Genomic DNA, 18951 nt, shown 5'->3' with positions numbered 1-18951 from the left:
CCTTTTTGTTTCGGCGAAAGTTGCGTTCCTACTCATCCGGCAGTCTGCTTAGGGCTTGCTAAGGGTAATCTTATATTCTAATGGACCGTTTGACCACCTCAAGTTGTGAGGACGCTTGGACTGAAATTGTTGCTGCTAAATCTGTTTCCAGGAACAATTGAATTATGCTTATCCGTACTGATTTGTTATATGCAGCTTGTCCGAATCACCGCCTTTTCCCTCGTGTGCTCGGTCCCAATGTCCATGTCCATCACATACATACCATCACTTTCAGCCACCCAACAACTCGATCAAGTCTGAGATGGCTCCGTATGCGTCTAACGACGATGAAGCAATGTCAACTCCAGTCGCTAAGAAAGACAGAGCATCCTCTGCCATAGAGTTCTCCCCCTTCAGAACAACCTCCCCATTGTCACCGACGGTAAGGCCGAGACTCTGCGGAAGTATACGAAGCTTTTGCTTCCCTGAACATCCCCATGATTCTCCCCCTACCACTAACTTGATCTCCCACAGAAGCATGTGCTCCACCTTCATGCAATATGTTAGATACGATGGCTCAATCTTCACACCCGCCGGGCTGGCAAATTTTCCGGTATGAGCATCAATCACTCGGCCGAGGACATCCAGCTTCACCCCAAGAAAAGCGCCCAAGTCGAGGGGCTTCTCGTTAGACCCGCATGTCAACGCCAGACCTCCCTCAACCGGGTTGACCTCCTGACTCGTCTTCGCCAACAACATCTTCCACGATTTATCGGCTGAATGCGTGTCGAGTGTACCGGGACAGATGATGCTTGTTGTTGTCTCAATTTCCACCGTGACACTCTTGATCGCCATGACTTGCGGTACGTTTGCGATCACCTCGGAGGTCTTCTCCCAGTTGGGAATGGCGCTTAGTGTGAAGGGAATGGTTGAAGGATTACCAAGCTGAATGACTTCCGGGCACTTCATCTCGACCGCATAATTGAGCGATGGCACTTTTGACGAACCAAAGAATTTCCGAGTCTTCTGCTTGAAAGATAGTTCTGCTTGTTCCATGCCTGGAACCAGCCGATGGCTACTCACGCAACCTGGGCACTTGCGCGTGGTCAACTCAAAGTCGCTAATGGGCGGCCAAGGAGGTGGCTTCGAGTTGACTCTGATTGGCAGTGTCGCCTGGAAAGTCTTTCCCACCCTCTCCCTGGTACTCTTGACGGTAATCGTCGCTTCGATCCAGAACTCGACATAGCCGTGCCACTTCTTGCTGAAGCCGCTGTTGCTGTAGTGGAAAGTGCCCGGCAGCGGCTGTCCAGGGATCTCCGCCGCGCCATCGGTCTTGAGTGGCGCTTTGATAAAGTAATCTCTCTTCTCCTTGTCTTTCAATCCCCTGTTCACGGCCTTCTCGCTGACGTCTGTTGGTATCTTCAGCGAAAATGGCCAGGACAGGCTTTCTTCGGCGCCTGTGTCGATGGCGCCTTCATGTACGATGTCAGAAACGTCGGACTCGTCCCAGAATGGGAAGCGGCTGCGGTAGGTGCTCTTGGAATTTCCGTTATCAGAGACCAATTTTGCTTTGGCGCGGCCTTGGAGGCGTGCGCGAACAGTGGCTGAGGGTGCGTCCAAAGGAGCTTTTCGTACGATGTGCCCGCGAATGACACTGCCTGGGAAGGATGGTACGCTGGGGTCGAGGAGTTCGATGGATAGTTTGTCGTTATTTGCTCGCGATGTAGGAGGCATTGTGATATCGGTATGGACTGAATCGCATTAAATTTGATTTAACTAGGGTAGCTGAAAAGTCCATTTTACAATGAGATGTTGAGAGCATAATATGTTCAATTGAGAATGGTTGCCTAGACCTCACTGCCGGCGGCGGCATGCATCCCTGCGGCGCAAGCGATAAGCGATCAAATTAAACGCTGATCTCCACGAGCCGGATCTTTTTTTAGGGACGGCTGATGGCGAGGATGGTCAGAAATGTAAGACAGCAGCGTCACGTGAAGGGATGGGAAGGCTGGCGGGATTTTCAAAATCTCACCATCTTTATCGCGGGAAAGACACGCGCAAGTTTTGATCGAGATGAACTGACTGCTGTAGACCTTCAGTAGATTTTTGACTTACACCGGTAACGTCCAAGCGCCGAAAACTTGCAGGGATGACGGTATTACAGACCCAAAAGAGTAGAGTTAGAGACTGCTCCATAATGACATGGTTTTACGTCGAAATACTGAGTCAGGTCCGGTTTCCACTAACAGGAAATCACGTCCAGAGATAGGGGGTTTCTCATAGGCGCACAGTGACTCAAACTGCATGAGCTTTCTTTAGATTATCGTGGAAGACGACAATTTTTCGCTTCTTAACTTCACCTGCCGAAAGTTGTCTTGATTGCCCCTACAACATGTCTGGCACGTACCGAGTCCGTTTCGCAGAGGCGCAATCATACCCGCTCTATAACATACCCAAAGCCGACGGCTTCGAGTCTCCATTGAGCAATCCACCTTCCCATCATCCAACTCATAGCGAAAATGCGAAAGCCACTAAGAGCAGACGCGGCTGCAAAGAATGCAAGCTGCGACGAGTAAAGTGAGACGAAATCTTCCCGGTTTGTCTGCGCTGCCAACGACGGGGCACCCTATGCCTGTTTGTCACTCCGCCCGCGATGCCATGGCAGACTGAAATCCCCTGGACACTGATAAGGCGACCAGCAAAGCCCTGGTCCAGCGCTGTGCAATCTAACAAAAAGCCTATGAACTACTGGTTGGAAAATACAAGTCGAATGATGACAGTTACGCCAGAAGACAACCCACTATCCTTCCCATTGGTTGAGCATCTTCTCTACATGCCCTCTCTACTTTATGCCGTTCAAAGTATTGGTGCAGGTCAGTAGAGGTTCTTCTACCAGACTGCGCTAGAAACGCGTCTTCAACAGCGAGGCCTCGCGATCCAGTCTCTACGAAAAGAACTCCAGAACCCTGATTAAAATCAAGCCTGCAACGGTGCTGAGTGTTTTTCTCCTTGGCGTATCCGCGTGTTGGACGGAGGACAAGCCCCTTTGCTACGGAAAAGAGCACATGTCAGGTGCGCGTACACTATTGGAAAGACTGCTCGTGGACAAAGACAAGCGACACCAGCGCTACTAACCAACCAAGTCGAATCAAACAAATTAATTAATCAGCTAATCAAACTGAAGCTATTCAGCGAAGCAAATAATTAAGTTATCGTCGCCCTAGATTTGGACGATTTAATTAAGTTAGCGCTAGCTTGGATTATATATAGTCCGGTCTCCGGGCTAATTAGAGACTACGGATTAATTAATAGGCCCCGCTCTAGCCTGGGTTAATTGGCCCTACCTAGTCCTGAGTATGGCCCTAGTTAGCCTTATTAGCTGGGTTAAAAAGCCTAGCCCCTGCTATTCTCGAACCTATAGCCTAGAAAAGTAGGTTAACGCGGGAAAAAAAATACACCTACGATGCACTTTTACTAACTATACTATAAGGCCTCTTATCGATTAATTTTATTAAATTAAGTTTAAATAAACTAAATAGCTAAATCGATTGTGATTTTTAGACCAAATAGTTAAATCAGACCCCTCGATTTGACTTGATTGATTGGTTAGTAGCGCTGAGCGACACGATCCAGTGGTTCAGTACATACTTGGGTGGTACCTCTACTGGGATATGGACTTGTGCCTTCGTTGCAGACCCTGGCGACTACAAGTTCTCTGCTCAAGCCGAAGGAAGCATTTTGCAAGCTGTGGAGAGTGGCCATGATTTTCACTCGATGACTGGAGTTTCCTCGGTGCTATTCTATCATCTTGCGTCTGTGGGCCGCCACTGCCGAAGGTTGGTGCAAACAGGTGCTGCGGATCCAGATCTGGAGGCGTCTTTCGAAAGGACCCTTCTCGACTGGAAACCCAGACACAGTGACAAAACACTGGTAGAAATGAGTCTTGCATATCGGAATCATGGCCTCATCATGCTCTATGAAATTTGCGGAAGACGCGACCAACCACAGACGAACGGTGTATATCGTGGCCCTGCAATTTGGAACAATACACGCACTCGACATGCTATCAGATCTCTTGCTTTTGATAGTCTTGAAAGACTGTTGGGAACGCCGATTGATGCGGCATGCATGAACTTTCACTCAATGACTCTTCTGACGGCAGGTGCTCAACTTCAGCACAACGACACCATTGTACGAGTCCAGGTTGTCGAAAGGTTCAAGGCTCTATACTCGATAAATCAAATCGCCGTCAATCTATGGGCTATTGAGTTGTTGGAAGAGCTTTGGGGCCTGCGCGACAACGGCAACCCAGTGTCTTGGCCAGAGTTGCTGTTGTCAAAGGACTGGACTTTGAATTTTGCTTGAGACTTAAGCACATAACTTTGTAATATGAGAACATGGTCGGTCTTTGCGCCCAAGGAATTCAACGCCAGAATGTTCTTGATTGCTCCATCGAGGAAATTTACCCAGCCATCTTATTAGTTGTTGAGAATACCCAACGGATAAGCAATCCCGGTTCCACTGACAGAGCCCGGCCACTCTCACCTGAATGACGTGACGGAGTAACCCATGTCCGCCAACTCGGCCTCCTCAGCATTCCCGAAACCCCTCCGGTCGCGAACAACCGACCTCGGCTCCGGTGCCGATGATTAGCCGAACACTACCTATGAGTCCCAAAAAATTGCGCATCGCCATCTCCCACGATGTTCTACCCCGCGTGCGCACCCATCAATCTGGCAGAGCCCCTCTGAAGAAGCAACGGTCCCCGCATACTTACCCCAGACTCTCCTAGACCGGCTTGGGCAGGTGATCGACTCTACCCCAACGACCTGCTAGTCATTTCCAGCAGAGGCCAGCGTAGGATAGTCTTGCCAAGTGTAAAGGACCAACCACGTCTTAATCCGCCTGCGGGGTCCTTGTATCAATAGTCGGGCCTCAAGCACAATTGCGGATTCCATGACAGGTCACGGATAAGCACCGGTAGCAGATCGCGGTAATTCAAGATGGCGGTGCAGTTACCGTTGCTCGGAATAAATAGCAGGTGAGTGTTTGCAAGATTTACTGCAATGTGCAGATCTACGCCAAGAAAGTTTCTGAGCAATCATTCCAACTATGGGGCACGCTCGTCGCTTACTTCTTCCAAGCCTGGTTGGCTTAGGTAGTGTCTACGGCGCCAGCGCTACGGACTGTGAATCCTTGGCAAACCGTCTCAACCTCCCGGACACCGCAATCCATGAGACAACCTTCATCCCAGCCGGCACAAACATCTCTCTTCCAAACAATCACCCGTCATGTGCGATTCCCTACCAAGTCTCAGATGTCGACATCTGTCGGGTGGTACTCTTGGCAACAACCGGACCGCGCAGTAACATCTCAATGGAAGCATGGCTCCCACTTGACTGGAGTGGGCGATTCTTGGGAACTGGAAATGGAGGCATGAACGGCTGCATCAAATATGGCGACCTCAACTACGGAGCATCGCACCAGTTCGCGACGATAGGGACCAACAACGGCCACGACGGAATCTCTGGAGCCCCGTTCTTTGAGAACCCTGGAGTGATTGAGGATTACGTCTACCGCGCCGTGCATCTCGAGGCCGAACTCGGAAAGTCTATTGCCGAGGAATTCTACGGAAAGAAGCACACCAAGTCGTACTATCTTGGTTGTTCTACTGGTGGCAGGCAAGGCTTCAAGGAGGCCCAGTCCTTCCCGGAGGACTATGACGGCATTGTAGCTGGAGCGCCGGCTTTTGACCTCATTGCATTGATGTACTGGACTGGTCAGCTTTTTATCAAGACCGGGACCAATGAGTCTTCCACTTTTCTCGCGCCAGCTGAGTGGGATCTCGTGTACGCGGACATTTTGAAGCAGTGTGATGGCTTGGACGGTCTTGAGGATGGCCTCTTGGAAGACCCGAACCTGTGCCAGTATCGTCCTGAAGGACTCATATGTGCTGATGGCACATCGGAGGGATGCTTGACTGGCGAACAGGCTGCTACCGTTCGTGCTATTTTCAGCCCAGTCTACGGTTCGAATGGAAGGTACATCTACCCTCGTCTCCAGCCAGGATCGAATGCCACCGCCAGACTGCTCAACGGAGAGCCCCATCAATACCCATTGGATTGGTGGCGGTACGTCGTCTACAACAACACCGAGTGGGATCTTTCTACGATGGGTCCGGAAGACTACGAGATAGCGTCTAAGCAGGATCCGTGGGGTGTCTCCACCTGGCAAGGCGACCTGTCGGCGGCGAGAGACCAGGGGGTGAAGATTTTGCATTACCACGGCCTGCAAGACAACGCGATCAGCAGCGATAACTCTGAAAGGTACTACGACTACGTGTCCCGAACGATGGGGCTTCCTTCGTCAGAGTTGGACGAATTCTATCGGTATTTCAGGATCTCGGGCATGGCTCACTGCCGCGACGGGGACGGTGCCAGCATGATTGGCGGCAACCCGGAGACTTTGGCGTCGTACGAGCCCGATTCGAATGTGCTGGCTGCGATCGTCAGATGGGTCGAAGAAGGGGTTGCACCTGACTACATTCTTGGTAGCCGGCTAACCGAAGCTGGAGATGTCGATTTGCAGAGGAGGCATTGCAAGTACCCAGCTCGGAATATTTTCAAGGGCCAGGGCGATCCTACTCAGGCCGATAGCTGGGAATGTGTATAGATTTCAACACATGTAGGATGGTTGTCACACGACCCCGTGAATTGTATTCGAAACAAGCAGTGCAGTCGATGCTTTCCAAAATGCGTGCATTTAAAACAGTTGAAAAATGCAGCCACAGTGCCAATGGAAAATGGGGCTAAGTTTGGAATACGTAACCTGTCATGAATGCCGACAGGCCGGTAGAATGACCAAGTCCAGCGATGAAGGAGATGCGGGTGGTAGCTGGAAGTCCGGTCTCAACGACGGTCGAACTCTACCTCCGGCGTTCCCTATTTTCACAGTGCTCGGGCAAGTTATTATCTTGTCCCCGTTTTGATAAAAAGGGGTCGTTACCGCCGATGCTTGCCCGAGATGCGGACATCGCCCGAACTCCCCTTGGGTGAAGCAAGGCTAGGTGAACTGGTGCCAGTATTGGCGCGGAATCCTTCCCAATCATACAGCATGCTTGCAGACTCAAAATGGACAACTGATCTCGGTTTTCTATTCTTGCCAAATGTGAGGATGCGTGCCTCAGCCTTTCTGTAATTCTATTGTCAACGCGGATGATTCTCATTTGAAAATACCATGCCATGCACACGGGACCTTGAAGTCCCGGAGCCTTGAAGTCCCGGAGCCTTGACATATTGTTGAATGTACATGCCGCAGCGATCAATGGTTCGATGCTGTTCCGATGGTATGTTGCTGCTGAAGCCCCGCAAGAAGGACACCGGTCCAGAATCGTTCTGTACCAATGTACAAGGAGCTAATTATGATTTACGAAGTAGTGGAATGTCTTAACGGCTACAATACTGAGAATCCTGTATGCTATTACTCCCGTTACTAGGTAATGCTTAGCTCTGAATATCCATTTTTTACCACACCAACCGCGGAGGTCCTGTTTGGCCCGTTTTATGGCTTTGGCGCTCGTTGCTTGAAGACAACACCGATTGCTCATCAAGAGCTACACTCAGGTGCTCTGTCGCCATGGACCAGGGAGACATGATGCACCTCATTCGATCCTACTTTGAGTCATCGGGAAATAGCTAGCCCAAAACATGATCTTTCTTTACCACAACGACCTGGCCACACTGACGCCCACCTACTGGTCGCCGGCGAGACGCGGTGTATGGCAGTGGCTGTGGAACTACACTGCCTTCAACACCATCAGCGGGGAATGCGACACAAGTAAGCGTGAATTGATGTAGAAATGCAGATCCCTCGTCGCCTTGAGACGATTGAAGCCAGCGCCGGCAAAGATCCCAATGAGTGTACGATGGCCTAAAGGAGCCTGTCTTGCACATCACAATCTACATTCTTGGCGTCATGAGGCGAGATTCCACTTCGTAGGGTCAGGGGGACATACGAGGAAGGTAAAGACAATGCTACTACTGTATTGGATGGTACATGAATGCACTACATTGAATTTCCCCCCACATGATCAGTACGGCGCATTACACATACATCCGTACGCCAGACAGGCTTGCCGATGTATGTCAGATAGTTAACATAGCATCGTTACAACACCATAGAGCTCAAAGGAGAATGACGGTTTGTTTGTTCTACTTCACTTCAATCTGTTCTGGACGGATTGGACGGACATTGGCGGGAAGGCTCGGGACTTTCTTCAACGCATCGAACTTTACCGATCCCTGCACGGTGAAGAGGTCAATAACTATTTTTATGCATCCAAGTATATGCGTCAGGTCCTTGAAGGCAGTAGACAAGCAAGTAGATGGCTTTTTTGAGGCTTTTCAGGGCCGACGCTGGCCCATTCTCGCGAGCGTGCAGCGTCCCTCTCAAGGCCTGCCGGCACGGAGGTGGGGGTGGAGATAGCTCAGTCACCTTGGACTTATCCCTCCTCCCCACCGGATATGCTTGCTCCTTCCGCATGGAGAGGCTTGCCCGAACAATCATGTCGCCATTCGGAGCCACAGAATGACGAAGAATGGTCTTCACCGTCTTGGCTTGCACTCGTTCATATGCTGGTTAGCATAATAACGTAGGTCTGTATGGATGTGCACCGCTTCAGGAATGTAGCAACGAATAACAGGAAGCATTGAACCGCGAGGCCTTGATACGAGTTGGCCAAGTTCCATCTCAATCAGGAGATCTTGAGCATCTACGCATGAGCGCCCATATTGTCTAACAAACCACCTTCCCAATCATTCATATGACGCCACGGTGGTTGGTTTTGATGTCAGTTAGACATCTCCTATGCTCGGGCTATATAATGAGGCAGTGAAGCTGCTTGGGATACTGTGTATTTTCTATCATTCACGCGCTACATCATCTTCTACACGAACTTTCTAAGCCGAATCTTTCCATCTTATCATCTACAAGCAACATGCAGCTCTCTATGCTCCTCAGCTTCGCGTCCCTCGCGGCCGCCCTCCCCGCCGCAGTCGCCCCGGCTGCCGCGCGGGACGTTGCCGTCGCCGACACGTCTGTGTTCACCGCGCGCTCCGCCCCTGTCGTCGAAGACGCAGCCATTCATGCAGTCTTGATGGCGAGGGAAGATTTCGAGAGGGTCGTCCCTTGGCCCACTACGGCCGTCATTGGCGGCGGGCCCAGCTTCCAGTACAAGGCAGAGCCCCTGGGCAACGACCAGTTTAAGATCACCTTCTACCACAGCGCCCCTTTCAGCACCCTCACCTTCAAATACACCGTCTACGCTGGTGATGGAGTCGTGGCGACTGAGACCCTGTCCGCCGGAACCAGCTCCAAGGCCGTGGAAGTCAGCCGTGTTGGCGAGAGCTTCCGCATTGTCATCCAGTCAATTTAACCGCCAAAGACTATGGGGGCAGCAGACTCAGGCGAGGTACCCAGACACCAGATCACTCGCCGGATGGGTCCAATGGATTGATGTGGGAAGGATGTTTAATCAAGCATGGACGGATCACCAGGTTATTTTTGGCTTCATCCTGTACACTCTTTTGACCATAGACTCGCGTTGATCTCCTTTCATAATTTAACAACATAAGTGCGCTGATTACTGTGTTCGACCTTCGCCTGTTCTCAATGACGTAGAGAAGCGAACCACAGATCACTTCAATGGGTGATAGTCTGGTGTGAGGCTGGTTCAAGTAATTACCTTGCAGCTTCCCACATAGCAGTAATTTGCAGCACAGTGGACAAAGTTGCCACAGCAGCATACATGTTTCGAGTAATGCCAAATTCCTGTTATCGCATGCGAAGAGTTAAAATGTTATGGCACTGCCGACAATTGCGGGCTGAAAATACCTCCACATGACAGTACTTGTTGAAGGTAGCATAGATGATGTTGTTCGTCATTGAGCAGCCAAAGTGAGAATCCTTTTCTGCTTAACAGCCCCTTAAGGAGGACAGACAGCAAGGAGGTGATGGCGTGCTGGACGGGCGGCGTGAAAAGAAAGGGGCACAGGAGAACACTGAAGTAGCATTGTCCTCTGCTATTGATCACCAAGACAGTCCTGACAATTCCATCCGTGGAAAAGAATTTATCCAAGAAAGTGGCGTCAGCGAATGCACTTGCACTGTAGTGCTTGGCAAAAGTGATAACGGTAGTACATCGCTCACAGCGTGAATTTCTACCGAGGGATTTGATCTACTTTCTGTACCGTCATCGGTATCCTCTCCATTTCTGAACTTTCCCATGCCCTGTTCGTAGGCTACCCAGGACTCTCGTACCCCTCAGTATATCAAATCTTTTAACAGAACCTCAAAGGCAATGGTCTTGACTCTCTACTACATCTCATACTGCTACGGCGTTTAAGAAGGACAGTCTTTTCCCAAGCCTGGCATTCTACAGGCCAAACGTCTCATCCCTCCGCACCCCCTCGTACGTATCCGATTGGAACAGGCGCGTTCTACCAGATTTCAGCTGGATGCAAACCAACAAGGTGAGAAATTTGGCTTCAGCTGGTCGATACTTGCGGTGCCTAAAGGGGAGGGTTACGGATCAGGGGCCTCAGGGTCTGTCGGGTCTTGGCCGAGCTCCACGGCCCGAGCATTGCTGAAAATGGTAACTAACCCCCGAGTTCGTGGCAATCGACCGATGATCAAGATTTTCTTGTACCTACATGTAGCAGCTAATTGCCCACTGTAGTTAGTTTGGCCCATCCTTGCTTACAAGATGACCCCGTGAAAATCTGTTTCGGGACTTTCTAGGTATGAATTCGACAGAGGAAGTAAACAGTGCATAAGATGACGATTTTGAGAAGTTGCATTCAATGTCTAGGCTCTAAACAGACATTCTGCCTTTTGCCTTTTCTCTCGTATGACGCTAGCTCATTTACCCCGGACATCTGTTCATCTCTTAATGGAGATGGAGCGCACGAAAATGTGTGATACTCAAGACAGGAACCCCTGCTTCCTTTTCTTTTTCCATTCTGTGAGAATAGCGCAAGGGGGCCGACGCATAGTGCAGGCCCCCATAGATAGCCAAGCTATGAGACCTAAGACGAGAGCCCAGGGATGCGCGCTGTCTCCAGCCATTTCCTTGCATTTGGGCGTCATTGAAGTGACGTGAAAAGTATTGATAGGAATGCTGGCCAAGATGCTCGGCCATTGTTAACACTTGACTTGGCTCAGCGAACACTGAGACTTCCTTCAGTCTCGGTTGCCTGAAACATAAAATCGAGATTGCCTTGTGCATCATCAACATGAAAAGAAACACCAAGACTCAGATTACGTATGCATTGAATGTGCAAGGATAACAAAGAGAGACTGGGAAGTTAGCTTGAAATCACCGCCTGTTGTTGGAGTCAGTTTCGAGGAGATCTGGGTGACCTTGTGGCCTCAAATGGGAGAAACGTCTGAAAACTTCAAAGCGAGCGTTCCCCGTAGTCGACCGTGGATATTTCGATCCGTGAATCTTTGTGATGAATATTTCAGAAGCAGGCCGTGTTCTAATCATCAGGCCAACTCATCTAATACACATCCACCTTACTCTTGACAGAGCACCCCAGCCTCCCAATACTGCCGTCAGTCCCGTAAATAAGATAATTCCCCCGTACTCACCACTGTATCCCCAACTCTTCCCATCTCTCACCCAATCACCACCAGTCAACAAGGCCACACTTAGCGGTCCACTGATTACATTTCCAATACCCCTGCCACCAGCCAACAAACCAAAGATGAACCCAGTATCCAGCGCCGGGCTCTGAGCCTTCAGCTCCGAAAGCACACCGGACCACGTGGAGCTGAAACCGCCAGCGAAGAAGCCGTACGTGATGCTGAAGGCAGCTAGTAGTGCTGCCTGGCTCGAGAAGCCCCAGAACAGAAACACAGCCAACGCAGAGCCGATCGTGGAGATTAGAATCACTGTCGTAACGCGTAGGTGGTCGCCAAGACTGCCCATGATGATGCCGCCGGGGATAGAAGTGACGTTGATCAAGACAAGAAGAGCGGTGGCGATGGTGGTAGAGACGTGGAGTTGCTGAACGGCGTAGGTGGTCAAGTAGGTGTACGGCAGGAAGTAGCCGAGAGATTGCAGAATGTTGCCTGTTTGGAGCATCCAGAAGGAGGGAAAGTAAAGGAAGTTAAGGCTGATTCGACGGATGCCGGTAGACTGAGAGAGAGGGATACGGGGTTTGAGGAAGTAGATTAGGGGGGCTGATAAAAGGACCTGTCGACTTGTGAGTGATTCTTGGAATGCATGGTTTGCGGTGTGGAAGTTTCATACCGTTGCAACACTCCATGCTCGAAGTGTGGTCACAGGTCCGAATCTCTGCAATAGCGTTTCCATAGCGAAGGGGACTCCAACACCAGCCGCGGACTTCCCGGCCCACATGACACCGTAAGCCAGTCCCTTTCGCTTGATGAACCACTCATCGAGATAGAGGGTTGTGGGAGTGAACATAAGCCCACAGCCCAGAGCGCAAACCACACCCTGCGTTGCAATTAATTGCCACACTTTGGTTGCGAAAGAGGACATGAGAAATCCAGCGGCTGATAAGATTAGCCCGAGGGGACCGAACCAGCGGCGCAAACGGGGCCATCGGCTCAAGATTGTGAAGGTGAAAGGCGAGATCAGGTACATGATACCCTGTATTCATCAGCACATGTTGGAGGTCTTGTTTTTCGACTTCAACGTACAGTCATCGTAGTGCCAATCACAGCTATTTTGCCTATGTCGCCATCAATCTCGTCTGGGTGGCTGCCGTAATATTCTTGGAACACACCAAAGGCGAGAGAATAGCCTAAGGAATCTTTAGTCGTCGTCCTCCAACATGCCTATGTAAAAGTCGACTCACCCCACACAGGAATTTGTATCAGTGAGCATCCAGCCAAGACCAGCCATGCTTGTTTGCCTCTGTCAGCCTGAGGCAGCGATGCCTGTTCAATCTCAGTGGCTGTCTCTTGCCCTTCGATGGTGGAGTCAGGAGAAGATTCTTGATTGTGTTGGCCCATTCTTTCGAGCTCAATGCTCTGGTGTTGAGGCGCCATGATGTTGAATGACAATGACCAAACGATCTTGTTTATGGTTACGTGGGGACTTTATTATTTCGATGAGCCAAGAGATTGAAGAACATAATTTTGGACATTGAAATACCTCGAGAAAATGTGATCTGCCAAGACATCGAGATTGATTGGTTCGGTGTCATTGATAAGGCGCCGCTAATGCTCCGACGTCGGGCGAAGCATCAATTATCTCGCAGACGCAACTATGGAGATGATGTACGCATGCTGGCAGCGTCAATTATATCAAATGATTCAAGAAGATTTATCGTTTTGTCCATTGTCCGCTGTTTCTTCCAACCTGTCTTCTGTGAGCTCGCCTCACGTGCAGAAAAGTTAGATCGAACCAGGCAATGCGCTATGTATTACGCAGTGAACATTCTCAAAAGACGTATTTCAAACCCAAATATCTGTCCCCATTATTAATGTATGCAAACTAAGTCACATCATCACTCGCGTATCGAGCCTCAACAGCGATTTTGCAACTTTGGCCGACCATGCCTGATGGTGCCCCCTTCCACTGGAAAAGTAGCATATGCCTGCCCGAGTTCCATTTTGATGATGTGGTACGCCAGGCGCAATGTCCCTTCGAATTGTCGACCAAACGGTAAGCCAAGGAGGAAGATGGTGAACAAAGCGCTCGAAGTGGCCCAGCCGAAGCAGAACCATATCAGCCACCTGGCTGTAGACAAAACCCAATGGAGCAGGATTGCTGAAGGAGACGTTTGATATTGAGCCATTCTATGTTTCTCATCATCTGCAGGTTGTGTTTTGAATTTGAGGTTTGCCATCTCGAAAATCGCGACCGTTGGCTTTGAGCCTGAGCCGTGTGATTTGTTGATTATCAACAAGTGCAAGGAACTTTCAGATCTATCTTGAGAAGCCTTCAGTCAGAAAGGGCTTCGGGATGAATGCAAATTTTGAAAGACGCACCGATCGAGGGGCAGCTTTGTGAAGCCGTGATACGTAACTTGGACGATGTTTGTCGTCACTTATCACCTCGTAATCTGGTGATGTCAAGAGGACGAGAAAGCCAGCGACCGATGGGTTGAGAGGAGAGCTAGTTTTTGTATGCACATCATTTCAATTTCGCAAGGAAGCACACGGGCATCCCTTGCTTATGAGTCCCATGGTTTGAGCGAAGCGCCCAAGTTCTCCCCAAAGAGAACCAACAGGCGGCTGTGGCTTATGATCACGAAAATGGTCAAAGACAGGGGGTGACTAACACACCAACACAGGTGACGCGCACCATCTGGCCCTACAACGGCCGGAATTATCTGCTCCAGGGTGGCACAGCATGCAGAACGCGTCTCACGGGTTTATTCCGGGCCTCGGATTAAATCATTGGTGTGGGATTGTGTCACGTTGGGACAAGGCGGATGACATTGTTTTTTGTGGGCATGGGGGAGCACATGTTGCTGTTGGCGCCCCCGAGACGTCCACGTTTGCGAGGTGGCTCATGATTGGGTGGCGAGATGAGCCTTCGCTGGCGCGTAGGGCAACTTGGTTGGTTGGACATGCACGCCTGCATCTTCCTTGGCATTCAGGCGAATGTTCGAGGCGACCAACGCTACTTGCAAACGGTACCAATCCTTCTGGGCGATGTTGATCTAAGAAGTGTGATCAGTTCGCGACATGTTCGGGTGCCCCTGGACTAAGATCTCGGGCCGGAGCGTCTTCTCTAGCTTGCTAAGCTAGGGGGAAACTATAATTCATGATTGAACACAAACACGTATGTATATTGCAAGTTGGAGACAGTTCTAAACATCGCCGGCTTGTCATCATTGTTGTTCGTCGAGCGTCGCCAGCACAAATGCTGAAGTGTCGGCGTGGGGTTTGAAACGTCAGCGCCCCACCGTAGAAGGCTTGTCGTCCGGGTGCATGATTTGACAGATGTCAGTCATTATTCAGGCTGGTGGTGTGCCTTTCTGGCAGCACTGAGATGAGATGACGGTCGCGGATACAGCCAGGGATGAACAAGGCTGAGATGAGATTGAAATGGAATGGATGTACAGCCCTGAGTACGCCGTAAGGTAGGTACGCATGGAAGAAAACTGCACCTGAAACGATGCTGCCGAAAGAAACTCGCGGGGCAGTAACGCTCCCGTATCCACTGAGGCGGGCAGGTGGGGCAGGCGGTGAAGGATGAACCCCTAAAACCTTCCTTATCGGCACCTCCCGACGCAGCTTATCGCTTGACGCTAAACCAAGACTAGACCAGTTTCGTCACTTCCCTGTCGTCACTGGGAAAATTTCCCCCCTTCACATCAACAACAACCACGGTCTAGATTCCCGCGCCGTGAGAAAACAACATCCCCACGACTCCAATCTTCCACAAAAACAAATCTCATCAAGATGGATCGCGGAAGAAACAACGCTGGCCGTCGTCATCCTAGACGCGACAACCGCCGTGGAGGTGGCGGCAGTCATGACAACCCCAGATCGGGCGGTGGTGGCGGCGGCGGTCGTCGCCAGCAGCACCACCGGGACCAGGACCAAGACGAGGACCAGCGCGAGCAGAGAGCTCAGCCCGGCCCATCTTCAGCAATCCCCCAGGCTGCCACGCCGCCCCTTACTGAGGCCGTTCCCAAGGACACACCGAGGTTCGCCGATATGGTCGGCGTCCACCAGTCCCTCGTCCAGGCCATCACCGAGGACCTCAAGTTCGACCATATGATGCCCGTCCAGGCTGCTACGCTGGACGAGCTTCTCCCCCCCAAGCGCAGCGACTGTCTGGTCCAGGCCAAGACGGGAACCGGCAAGACCATCGCCTTCCTGCTTCCTGCCATTCAGACTCTCCTCACGCAAAACCGCGGCCGCGGAGGTGGCATCTCCCTCTTGGTCATCTCACCGACTCGCGAGCTGGCTATGCAGATCGCCAAAGAGGCAGAGGGCCTCCTGCAGCGCCTTCCCCAGTACCGCGTCTGCATCGCCATTGGCGGTACGAACAAGGACCGCGAGGAGAAGCAGATCCTTCAGGGCTGCAACATCCTCATCGCCACACCTGGCCGCCTCATCGACCACATGGCCAACGAGTACATCCGGGACTCCTTCAGCAACCTTGACACCTTGGTTCTTGATGAGGCCGACCGTCTGCTCGACATGGGTTTCATGCCCGCTCTGAGGGACATTGTCCGCGCCCTGCCCGACAAGTCCAAGACGAACCGTCAGGGCATGCTCTTCTCCGCCACCATCGCCCCCCACGTTCAGCAAGTAGCAGGCCTCGTCCTCTCCCCGGGTTACAAGTTCATCTCCACCATTCCCGCCGGTGAGGCCAACACCCACGAGCGTGTTCCTCAGCACCTGATCAAGGTTTCCAACTTTGCCTCAGTTGCGCCCGCCATGGTCGGCGCCATCCGCGAGGAGGCTGCTTTTGTCGGCCCCGAAACCTTCAAGGCCATCGTCTTCGCCCCTACCGCCGCCCTCGCCGACTTCTACGGCGATATCCTCGCCAACATTCCCGGCATGCCGCCGGCCTCTGTCCTGCACTCCCGTATCTCGCAAGGCAGGCGCACCAAGACGACGAACGACTACCGCGATGCCAAGACGGGTGTCCTCGTCGCCACCGACGTTGTCGCCCGCGGCATGGACTTTCCCGGCGTCACCTCCGTCTTCCAGGTCGGCATTCCCGCAGACAAGGAGTCCTACATCCACCGCCTGGGCCGTACAGCCCGCGCTGGCGCCGAGGGCCGCGGCATCTTCATCGTGACGGAGCTCGAGGACTTCTTCCCCCGCTGGCAGCTCAAGGAGATCACCTTTGAGCAGCGTGCAGCCGAGCTCTCCTCGGCGCAGCAGGTGTACAGCATTGCAGAGCAGCGCATCGATGAGGCACAAAAGGCTAAGATCTACCAAGCCTGGCTCGGTTACTACAAGAACTGGATGAAACAGCTCAAGTGGGAGAAGGAGGACCTCGTCGCAGAGGGCAACACCTTTGCCCGCGACGCGCTTGGCAGCCCTGAGACGCCGCCCATCGGCAAGAGCACCGTCGGCAAGATGGGCCTGCGAGGCACCCGAGGACTGGTCGTCGTGCCTGATATGCCCAAGGGCCGTCACGGACGCGGGGGCGGTGGCGGCGGCGGCGGCGGCGGCGGAGGCGGTGAGGGACGCAGTGCTGGTTCTGGTGGTCGCGGCAATCGTGGAAGACGCGGAGGAAGAAACTAAGGAAGCGGTCGTTTGGAGGGTATATGCTTAGGGCGATGCGGCGGCATGTTGCTTTCGATTCCTATCTTTGAGCTGTTGCTACATCTTGATACCCCTTCATACATCTTCGTACGACGGGATGGGACATCATCCACCTGGTATACAAAGGCTGGCGTTGGGCATAGACTTGACTTTTTAGGTACGAATTGGGCGGGATATCAAAATATAGAAGGATCATTCCAAGGCCTCGCAAACATCAAGCAACATTCTCCGTGCATTACAATGTGACGTTCACGTCTACCGAGGTCGGTTCAGCCGGTAAACCTGCGTCCCAACCTCGACCCCATGCGCCATCGTCTTTTCCTCCCGGACGACCTCAAACCCCAACTTTCGCAGAACATTCTCACTGCCTACATTCCCATCATGAACATGCGCCTCCAGGAAATCTCCCCCTTCATCCTTCTCCACCCCGACCGACCCAGAACCCGCCTCAGTCTTCAACCCGCCGGGAAACCGTCCCCAATACTCTCCTAAGAACGCCCTCAAAGCCTCCGTGGCGTATCCCGTTCCCCACGAGCCCCGGGAAAAGATGTAGAAGATCTGCGGGGGCGAGGTGATCCCCAGGAAGCCAATGACTTGCCCTTTTCCCCCTTCTTCATCTTTCTCATGAGAGGCAGGAGAGGGAGCGTGGAAAGGTAAAGGTAGAATCACCGCGAACGAGAACATGCCCGTCTTCATCATCATCCTGATTCGCTCCACACTCCGGGACTTCTCCGCCGCGAGCTCCGTTTCGACGCCGGGCCTTTGCTCCCGTTAGCTTAAATCATGCCCGAAGGATGTGCCCGCTCTTCCGATCCCTGTAGCATGGAGTGGGAGAGGGGGAGAAGAGAAAGAAGGCGTATTTACATGTACCGCATCACCGCCTCGTCGACGCGCATCGCATGCACAGCCGCCAGATCCCCCGCCCTGACGGCCCGGAGGCGCAGACGCGGGGTTGCGAGGGTGGTGTGATGCTGGGGCGGGATAGACGCCAAGTCCGTCATTTTCATGTACTTTGTGCATCAAGATCTTCTCGGTGTCTAGTTGAAGACTGATAGACGCGGGCAATATCGTGAGTTGAATAATGATTATCCTCGTTCACACTCATCTTACCCTCAAAAGCAGGCTTCCCCTTTTGAGAAGGTAGTCAGCCATCGAGTCACCCGTCTTATCAATCGCGGAGTGCTGGGAGTCACCACGTAAGCTGCATCTCACTCCAACAAATCAATCCTACGACGAACGTGCCGCACATCCGGCGCACCGTCGGCCGAGACGGCGATCCACTTCGGAGATATGGGGTCGGCCGCCCGCCGCACTAAGAGTCAAGAAGCTCCCCAGCAACAGCAAAATGACTCTTGCAGTGACACCAAGAATGATCTTTGAACACGTCCACGTTTATTCATCACCCTTATGATACAAGTGTACACTTAACAAAACATGTCGCTTAGATCTACTTCAACCACGTCCGGTCTCACTGGACCGATGGTGAATAAGAGTACACGCAGATGCCCCCCGCCCAGAAATGCTTGCATAGCCGCCGGAAGAAGATCCCTCCCTAGATTGTTTTTATGACATCGCCTTTGACATCGCCCGACCCACCGACTGACTGCTCCCCGATATTTTGCTAGACCAGGTGTGTGAAGAGAGAGGTATTGTATAAAGAACCGAACCGGCCCAAACCGCCTGCTGAATCCGCTGGCAAAC

The 18951-nt window shown here is 52.0% G+C and overlaps 6 protein-coding genes across 6 annotated transcripts; 3 read left to right on the top strand and 3 right to left on the bottom strand.

Annotated features, from left to right (window-relative positions):
• Positions 1 to 270: 270 nt before the first annotated feature.
• On the bottom strand, positions 271 to 1713 carry GCG54_00002514 (uncharacterized protein; the record flags this gene model as incomplete). Its single annotated transcript, XM_045402604.1, has 1 exon — positions 271 to 1713. One exon carries the CDS (start codon positions 1711 to 1713, stop codon positions 271 to 273), a length of 1443 nt encoding a protein of 480 aa, XP_045269222.1.
• Positions 1714 to 2632: 919 nt separating this feature from the next.
• On the top strand, positions 2633 to 4344 carry GCG54_00002513 (uncharacterized protein; the record flags this gene model as incomplete). The annotated part of the gene is made up of 4 exons (XM_045402603.1): positions 2633 to 2698; positions 2760 to 2852; positions 2886 to 3080; positions 3613 to 4344. 4 exons carry the CDS (start codon positions 2633 to 2635, stop codon positions 4342 to 4344), a joined length of 1086 nt encoding a protein of 361 aa, XP_045269221.1.
• A 1071-nt stretch (positions 4345 to 5415) lies between these two features.
• GCG54_00002512 (putative feruloyl esterase B-1) lies at positions 5416 to 6651 on the top strand (the record flags this gene model as incomplete). Its single annotated transcript, XM_045402602.1, has 1 exon — positions 5416 to 6651. One exon carries the CDS (start codon positions 5416 to 5418, stop codon positions 6649 to 6651), a length of 1236 nt encoding a protein of 411 aa, XP_045269220.1.
• A 5037-nt stretch (positions 6652 to 11688) lies between these two features.
• Positions 11689 to 13056, bottom strand: GCG54_00002511 (uncharacterized protein; the record flags this gene model as incomplete). Its single annotated transcript, XM_045402601.1, has 5 exons — positions 11689 to 11699; positions 11740 to 12235; positions 12293 to 12655; positions 12706 to 12809; positions 12864 to 13056. The coding sequence occupies 5 exons, from the start codon at positions 13054 to 13056 to the stop codon at positions 11689 to 11691; spliced, it is 1167 nt and encodes a 388-aa protein (XP_045269219.1).
• A 2367-nt stretch (positions 13057 to 15423) lies between these two features.
• On the top strand, positions 15424 to 17229 carry GCG54_00002510 (ATP-dependent RNA helicase; the record flags this gene model as incomplete). The annotated part of the gene is made up of 1 exon (XM_045402600.1): positions 15424 to 17229. The coding sequence occupies one exon, from the start codon at positions 15424 to 15426 to the stop codon at positions 17227 to 17229; it is 1806 nt and encodes a 601-aa protein (XP_045269218.1).
• Positions 17230 to 17505: 276 nt separating this feature from the next.
• Positions 17506 to 18251, bottom strand: GCG54_00002509 (uncharacterized protein; the record flags this gene model as incomplete). Its single annotated transcript, XM_045402599.1, has 2 exons — positions 17506 to 18010; positions 18115 to 18251. The coding sequence occupies 2 exons, from the start codon at positions 18249 to 18251 to the stop codon at positions 17506 to 17508; spliced, it is 642 nt and encodes a 213-aa protein (XP_045269217.1).
• Between the last annotated feature and the right edge of the window lie 700 nt (positions 18252 to 18951).

This window comes from Colletotrichum gloeosporioides, assembly GCF_011800055.1.
Source record: "Colletotrichum gloeosporioides strain Lc1 chromosome Unknown consensus_13, whole genome shotgun sequence".
Lineage (NCBI taxonomy): Eukaryota > Fungi > Ascomycota > Sordariomycetes > Glomerellales > Glomerellaceae > Colletotrichum > Colletotrichum gloeosporioides.
Note: the sequence above shows the minus strand (reverse complement) of the source record. Positions and strands in the feature narration are given on the sequence as shown.